Source organism: Lolium rigidum, chromosome 6 (assembly GCF_022539505.1).
Source record: "Lolium rigidum isolate FL_2022 chromosome 6, APGP_CSIRO_Lrig_0.1, whole genome shotgun sequence".
Taxonomy (NCBI): Eukaryota; Viridiplantae; Streptophyta; class Magnoliopsida; order Poales; family Poaceae; genus Lolium; species Lolium rigidum.
The window spans coordinates 143102561-143110990 of record NC_061513.1 but is presented as its reverse complement, the minus strand read 5'-3'; the positions used below and the strand labels follow the sequence as shown (position 1 = coordinate 143110990).

Here is an 8430-nt window from a genome sequence, read left to right as displayed (position 1 = left end):
CAAAATCTGGATGTAGCCGGACATGTATCCTATAAGTTTATAAAAATCTCAATATGGGTACCTAATACTTGTCATTTTTGTGTGGCCCAAAGCATATGGCATTTAGCATTGATATTTTACACGAGTGTAGATTAGTACTACATCGTTATGTGATCGATTTCTTTTGCAGAACTTTTTGAAACATATAAATGCTATTTTTGATTTTTTTTCAAAAAAAAAAAAAGCTGTATGAAGCTCGAGCTACAAAGAGAGTTACCGTACTTTCTGCCGTTTTCAACCAGCAGACTTCATGATAGGTGATGGCATAGCAGTTCAGATCCTCCTGCATGCGGCTTAATGCCGCTGATTAGCAATGATGAATATCGGCTGACTTCCTTTTGCGCGAAAATTGACAGGAAACGAAGCCGTCTGCGACAGGGTGATACCTGACTCCTTGACATCTCTATCTCTCTGAGGCGCACATCTGTCTTCCCGTAGAAAGATTTCTTCGACTGACTGGCGTTTCCATTCAAAGTCGACTAATCCAGTCCTGCCCGAAAATGCAGGTCGTGTTGCTACTTGTGGGGCAATTGATGGTAGCTTGTCGGATGTCACCAACGCACGAACCGTGCCTCTTCTGGCGTGTGCGTACAGGCAACACGCCGTCACATCCGAAGGCACCAATCCAACACAATTAGCATGATTTGAGTTCACCAGACGCAGCCTCACCAAACTAAATTCCGTCGGAAATCGCAACAAGTCTGACAGAACAATTCCCAAATGGCATACTAGGAAGAACAAATTCGCAGCAAAACAAGCCATCTTTAACTTCAACTACAATAATGCGGACACTTGTTAAGTTCTCCTACATAGAGTAACCGATATACTTGGAGCGGCACGGAAAGGTTCTACCACAAATATTGATCAGTCAAAGGCACCCCAGGGTAAAGGGAACCAACACGTTGTACAACCAGATAGAGCGACGAGCAGTAGTCATTTAGATACTTCCTTCCACTGCAGATATCTCCAGTTTCTTCTTATCAGGCAAATGGCACTCGACTACCGACTAGAGTATGATTGATTATTACATCAGCGCCAACATTGGGTCTTCATGCACCGCTGGCGTACAGACGAGTCCACTCCTTCGCTGCAATTGCCAGAACATATATCTTAATACAGATAGCGTAAGCTGAAGGGCAAATGAGAGACTACTTCAAGAATTGTCAGCTAAAATTACCTGTTTCAACAGCTTCTGCCTCGTTGGATTTCCAGTGCTTAGCAATGTTATCAGAGAGAGGGTCATCTGGGTTTGGTGCACTTAGGAGTGCCTGGATACTGAAAGACAGAAAAATGTCAGGGGGGCAGCCAGTACACTAAATAGCGTCTAGATACATCCAGATTTAGACAAATCTCATACATCTATTTATAGACAGAGGTAGCAAGAACAACTTTCTAGAAGCGGATACTGTTTTACTCCAGTGCTGGAAACTGACGTATATGGATAATTAACGCTACAGCAGGTTATTTGGTCAACCTAACTCAAAAAGTAAGCAAAATAAACATCTCAGAAAAGAGGTTATGTTGTGCTAAGTTATAGAACATTAAAAAAATGCGAAATAGACAAGCAGGCAGTGAGCATGGCAAACAAAGAGAGGGACAGACAGACCTCAAGAGAACTGTTCGAATCTGAAGAGCCGGACTCCATTTGTCCTTCAGAATGTCAAGGCATATCCTACCAAGCTACACAGACCAACCACATTAACATTAAGGAATAATCCTTTTCTGTAGAAAGTAAATTTACACTGTGGAGAATGTATGCATGCTTACCTTGTCAATGTTGGGATGGTATATTTTGGTTAGAAACCTAACCTGCATTACCAACAAGCGAAGTTAAATGCCCAACGATATTATAACCAGTTATGTAGTAAATCACAGTATTTTAGAAACCAAATGAAGGCTGGGACAGAACTAAAGTAACACTTGCTCAACAATCTCAGTGCTATTTAATCATCGTCCTTCTAACAAAATTTGATTGTCAAGTTACAGAAATATAAAATCAGAATAAACTAAGATTTCAAGTGTATGAATGCCAAGCAAAAAAGAGAATGTAACCACTAGAAGTTTGCTTAAATAGCAGGCTCAAAATGTAGATATAGACATAACTTGTTGATATCAAACTTTTGCAGAAGAACTTAGTGCACGTGTTACTTTTTCTGAGCAAGCCAATTAACTGTCCTGAGCTAATCATCATGGTACAAGTGTAACATAACATATCCAGTCAGGCAAATTCCCATTGTCTAAACACAAGGAAGCAATGCTGATGCAGTAGTACACTATCACCTCCAGGATACATGAAAAGGCACAGTGAATGATAAGAGTGACACGACAAAAATGAAGCTACAAATAGCTAACACACAAGTTTTCAATCACTTTGAAGTATTTGGTCATTTGAAGCAGTAAACATCATTGACCTAATATTTTCCATCAGAGCAAAAATCAATAAATGCAGGGCTGGCCAGCCTTTCAACATAAGTACTTAATTATGCGAAAGGTAGAAGCCATAGTGGCAAAAGAGGAAATCTCAATTCTGAATACAGAATAATTAGGATAAAAGTGTACAAGCGCAATAACATTGTACAGAACATTAACAAAATCCCGTCTACAAACAATTACCTTCGGGGCAGCCATCGGATATTCCTCAGGTAAAAAGAGTTCCAGCTTAAAAACTCCACCTGGACAACAGGTAAGCAAGAATAATGGTATCAGAAAGCCAAACAATCATAAAGTGTAATGTTAACATTTACGCAAACATGTTTATTGCATGACATATATATCATGCAGAAGAGAAAAATTATTAAGGTAATTTATATAAGAACATAAATAGGATTTTGCTAAATAGACTACTCGGCTAGTCTACTTCCATAAATTAATGAAACCATAGTTTTTAAGGCGTCCGCCTTAGGACGCTTAAGCGACGCTTAGACGATAGAGCTCCGCCCCCAGCTCTTTGCCCGCTTTAGGCGGTACAGCACCCCCCAGCGCTTTAGGGCGCCTTACCGCTTTCAAAACCATGGACGAATTGAGTTCATTAAACCTAGATCGATAGTTCTCTGCCATTTGAAGATGATATGCATGTTCTCCTATTTCATGCATATAACTTGGACAAAACTGAACAGGGCTAAGGAAGCAAATATGTCACATTGTGTATCATAAGACATTGATATCAAGACAACGTTAAAGGGGTAAGATCAAACCACGCTGAATCTAAACCATACAAGATAAATTGGTGATACTAGATGAAACAGGAGGAACATAAAAAAAAGTAAGGCCACAGCAAGTAGTAAAAATCTGTCTGGAAAATGATACTAGTAACTAGCCCTCCAACACTGCTAATTACTACTCCCCCCTTGCTTTGTAAGGCCTGAACATATTTCGAGATAACCAATTTGACCAACGAAACATGAGTTATATGCAACAACTATCATACGATTAGAAATTTCTTTCAAATATATGAATTCAATGATTTAATTGTTAGTAAACTGAGGACCTAAAAATGTGTGAGGGCCTTACAAGCCCAGAAGGAGGGAGTACATACTAAAAAGAGAAAGAAGCGTCATCAAACATGACAACCGCCCCAGAGAGTAGACTGGTCGAACAGCACAACCTCCATCGTCCATAATTCCAACACAAGCATTTGAGAACTATTACCATTACTACTAATAAAAGGCTACGAACAGAATCATCTCGATTTGATAATTGATATAAGTGGCGCAGTTTTATCACTCCATACCATAAACAGCACCACTGCCGTGTATAAGAAAATTTAGCATATACCTTCATAGGGCGACTGCGCCGGCCCAAGGATCATGACGTTGAAGTAGCGCATGTTCTCCTCCGAGGGCGAAGCGCTGATCCCCGGCGCTGCAGAAACAAACCATTCAAACAGCGGAAATCAAGCCCTCGGAAATGCAACACCTCACCAGAATCCACCACCATAACGGCAGATTGAATAGCACCCGTACCTGGCTCGCTGAGGAGCCTCTGCGTCTCCTGCATAGATCCAGCCGCACAGCAACACCCCCAAAAATTAGCCAGGAAAACAAAAGACGAATCGGATCGAAGGAGTCGAGAGATCTGTGATGGGACGATCAGATCGGAGGCGCACCTTGATGATTCGTCGCGGGAGGTTGCTGTTGGCCATCGGATCAAGCCGGGGCGATGTCTTCTTCGTCGCCGATGAGTGCGGCGCCGGTGTTTCGTGCGGAGGAAGGGGGCGACGGGAGGAGGCGTCAGCCGGGCTTGGGGAACAAGGGGTAGGCGGTGGGGGTTGGATGCTCGCTATTATACGCACGGACGCGGTTTTGCTAGTCCATCGCTTTATTCCATGCTTGATGCTACTAGTATTGCTTGAGCTTTATCTCAGCCCTGCGATAGGGTCTTTAACGGCCAGGATTACTCTAGGTCCTACCGTGCCAGCCTGCTAGGTTTTTTATTTCCATTCTATTTAGATATATATGATATGGTGTAGATCTAATTCTTATATCAAGGTTACTTTCAAGTGGTACCAATTCTATATGCTAGCAATCTTGTGGCTACCAAACAACAACAAAAAATAGTTATTGTGTATTGCACAATTCATGTTTGCAAATCATTTCAACTTTAGTTTTTTTTCTTCCATTGAAATGTATTAGCGGTAAAATCATACAAACACTATCAACTTTTTTTGGGAAATATTTTTGTACTTACACGCACGGGTGTGTATGTTTCCGTCACCATCTGTTGTGCTTTAAGATTCAGATAAAAAGAGGAGAGCAAAAAAATCTTTCTATCTACCATGGTCAGCATGAATCTCAAGGAATAAATGGACGGTCACGGAAACACTCACACCCATGCGTGTAAGTAAAAAATCTACTATTTTTTCCGAAAACAAATACTATGAACTTACCTCCTGCATCCATACAAATTCATCGAAATTATGAAAATGACAAAAAAAAAAACCCTAAGGCATAACGCACTCACAAACATTGCAAGAATTCAAACATATCCAACATACATTATTGTTTGTTGAGTAGTCTACTAGAAGAAGAAAAAATCACATCAACCAATATTCTAAGAGGTGCAAGTGGCTGATTTGCAAAATTAGTAGGTTTTACGATGGCAATTGATGTGCGGACCAATTTATATTTCTCATGTCCAATTAATATGTGATCCCTTGAAACTTAACTCGATAGGCACTTATTTTCTGAACTTCGCTAACTCCTACCTTAAATTGGACATTACTAAGTAGGAAGTATAGAAAAATAGTCATGGATAGGATTATAGATTAGACAGTACTAAGTGCGGGTTAGATTGACATAATAACTACATCACCTATTCATATTTTCTATGCATATGTCATCACTAATGTCAATATTGTCTTATGGGTCATGTGTGCTTAATTAGTAGGGTTAATAAATCCTAACAACTCAAGATGCACATTCAATGTACCTTGATGTGTATATTTTCGACGTTGCTACTTCCCATATGCGAAAACAAGGTCATTATTTTGGAAGTATACCAATTTTCAAAACGTTTGGTGTTTCTAACCATTTGCTTAAGATCACTAACTTTAATCTGGTAAGGGTGGTATATGTTTGATTTTATTTCTAATCATATTTAGTGGGATGAATTTGGTCGGATAAACCTATTCGAGAGAGCTTTCTAGCAAACCGGAAGAAGAGATTCCATTGTGTTTGTTTGAGTAATTTCATATTTTTGTTTCTTCAATCTTCAGTTAGAAAGGTTAAAAGGCTTCCATGGGTGTAGCTAACCATGTCTAGATTTGGGGGCTATTTGATAGATTGAGCATATGACATCTTTAGTTTGTTGAACTAAACATGGTATTATTAGGGTAAAAACGGCAGCACAAGCAAACAACAGAAACTTGAGCTAAAGAAAAACTAGTTGTCATGTATGTGTGTAATGCATGTTTGCTTCCATCACATGTCGTTCCAACTTATTAGTGTTTATCATTAATTTTTTCGCTTTCAATGAAAAAAAATGGAGGGTAAAATTATAGAAAACTCTTTGAAATTACACATTGCATCCAAATTCATTAGAAATTATAAAATGGTAAACCACCCGAGACGTAACATGATATTTTGTTGTAACAAATCAGCATATCCTTACTGTTCATTGAGCAATCTACTTGAAAAAATGCATCATTCAATAGTTTAAAAGGTGGAAAATTAGTTGTTAACTTACAAAATCAGTTGGGTATATATATAATGAGAATGATCTTGCAACTAATATGAATTTGTGTCCAACTGAATTTCTGAGCCATTGAATTAGAGTTGGATAGATTGTTCAAATTCCGCTAACTCGTACCTTTTATATTCATATAGAAAAAATGGCCATGGATAATAGTAGAGATACACATGTGATATGGGCTTGGATTGTGAGAATAACAAACTAACACACCACACAGGTAAGTTCATCTCTGGACTACAAATATGTGTACTAACAACTAATATCAATATTTCCATATGGGTCGTGGGTGTTTATTTGGTTAATCAAGCCTAGCAACTTAGGAGTCGAGCCCACTCGTCATATGCAACCAAAAAAGAAATCATTATTTCTGAAGTTTACCATTTGTCATTGTGGTCTTTCTATTGATCTGAACTTTCTTGTATGAACTTAAGTTGACTAACTTCAATATGGCAAGGTTTTCTATGGTCACTTCTATGTTTGAGTGGTGGGATTAGTTTGTCAAAAAACCTAATTTGAGTAATTCTACATTTTTTCATACCTCCATGGCATACCGGTGACGAGATTCTCCTTCCCCATTAGATATATTGGCCTATCACTCTTGATTTGGCGCTTTAGGAGGGTGGATTTTCAACATCTCGAAGACAAAGTTGCGAGCAAGCTACCATCATGGAATGACAAATTCATCACAATGGTCGGCCGTACTTCCCTTGTAAAATTGGTGTTTTCTTCACAATCAATTTACCATTTGATGCCTCTACACATGCACCCGGATACTATCAAATATATCAAAAAATTGGAAATGGCTTTCATTTGGTCGGCTTCACACAAAACACGGGAGGACAATGCAAGGTTAATTGGGAGATGGTTTGCCACCCAAAAAAATCTCGGGGGCCTTGGAGTTCTCAACACCGACAAATGGGCTAGGGTCCTTAGATTACGATGGCAATGGTTGGAATGGAGAGATCTTGAGAAAATTTTAGACGGAACCGGCAACCCTTGCACAAAGGATGATATGGACTTCTTCTATGCTGCTATGTCAATCAAACTTGGAGATGAAAAAGGACCCTATTTTGGAAGCCCCCTCTCATTTTTGAGGCACCACGAGGAAGAAGTTGTGCACAAAGCAAGCCTTGAAAGAGAGCACTTGGGTCGGCAAGAATACAATTGATGGGAACTTCTCCTTTGAGCATGTCCAACAATTTGACCTTTGGACTCGACTAAGGGAGATGCATTTAAATAGTGACGTGGAGGATGAGATAAGTTGGATGCTCATGAAAAATGGAAAAGATTCGACGACATCTGCTTATAAGGCACAATTTCTTGGAGGTATTTTGTCCAACATGAATAGGTTAATGTGGAAGATATGGGCAGCGTGAAGGTTAATTTTTTTACTTGACTAGTCATCTAAAACCTTCCTTGGAAGGCTGACCGATTGGCCAAGGGGGGGTGGCCAAATTATAGCATTTCCCTGCTATATGCAAGAGAGCCTCGGAATCGTCAATCACTTCCTAGTGAAGACGTGAAGTGTCGCCTTTTTCTACATCTTTGGGGTTTCATTAAAGATTGGTTGGGCCTCCATGCACTTGATCTTCAACGATGGTCTTTGATTGATACAAAGGAGCGGTGGCTAGGAATGGCATGCAACTCGGTCCCTAACCGAAAAGCCTTGTCCTCTCTTATCTTACCTTGCTCGTCTTTTTGAAATTTGCAATGAGAGAAATCTCGAGTTTTCAGCAACAAGCACACTTCACCTCTTGTAATTTTTTTTTAAAGGATGCAAGCCTTTGGTTGTGACGGATGGGCGCTCAGAAGTTGAGTGAAATAATGTCGGGAGAGTAGGCTTTTGTTTGGCCGGAAAGAATGGCTTGCAATAATATTATTTCATGTTTATGTACTAAACTCCTTAATTAATAGATTGAACCTTTTGCACCATTTAGAGAAAAATCTGGACGTGAGAGAGGAAGAATTCATTCTTAGTTATATTCTTATTATTCCTTTCCATGTTTTCTCCCAAATAAGCACATATATATGGAGAGTTGCAATCAATTTTATTAGAGGATCTTCACTCGCATTCCCCAAACGACGTCCGGAAAACGTCTGATTAGTAGTTTGGGGCCGCCGACCGGTGCCGCGTTTGTGGGCGCTAGTTTTTAGCCGTGTCCTACAAACACAACCCCCTTAAAAAATCAAGTGTAAAAGTTA

At 39.6% G+C, this 8430-nt stretch overlaps 1 protein-coding gene across 1 annotated transcript; it reads right to left on the bottom strand.

Moving 5' to 3' along the window:
* Window positions 1-781: 781 nt before the first annotated feature.
* On the bottom strand, window positions 782-4306 carry LOC124665192 (ubiquitin-conjugating enzyme E2 36). Its single transcript, XM_047202614.1, has 8 exons — window positions 4145-4306; window positions 4002-4029; window positions 3814-3900; window positions 2653-2711; window positions 1807-1848; window positions 1646-1719; window positions 1217-1314; window positions 782-1126 (listed from the first exon to the last, which is right to left on the bottom strand). The coding sequence occupies exons 1-8, from the start codon at window positions 4178-4180 to the stop codon at window positions 1089-1091; spliced, it is 462 nt and encodes a 153-aa protein (XP_047058570.1). The 5' UTR covers window positions 4181-4306; the 3' UTR covers window positions 782-1088.
* Between the last annotated feature and the right edge of the window lie 4124 nt (window positions 4307-8430).

What these genes read in the sequence shown, in the direction of transcription:
- LOC124665192 (XM_047202614.1), bottom strand. Translation starts at nt 4,180, where the DNA reads ATGGCCAACAGCAACCTCCCGCGACGAATCATCAAG. An exon ending in TCCCGCGACGAATCATCAAG is followed by an intron (nt 4,030 to 4,144) that starts GTGCGCCTCCGA and finishes GGATCTATGCAG; the next exon opens with GAGACGCAGAGGCTCCTCAG. An exon ending in ATCCGATGGCTGCCCCGAAG is followed by an intron (nt 1,849 to 2,652) that starts GTAATTGTTTGT and finishes TTGGTAATGCAG; the next exon opens with GTTAGGTTTCTAACCAAAAT.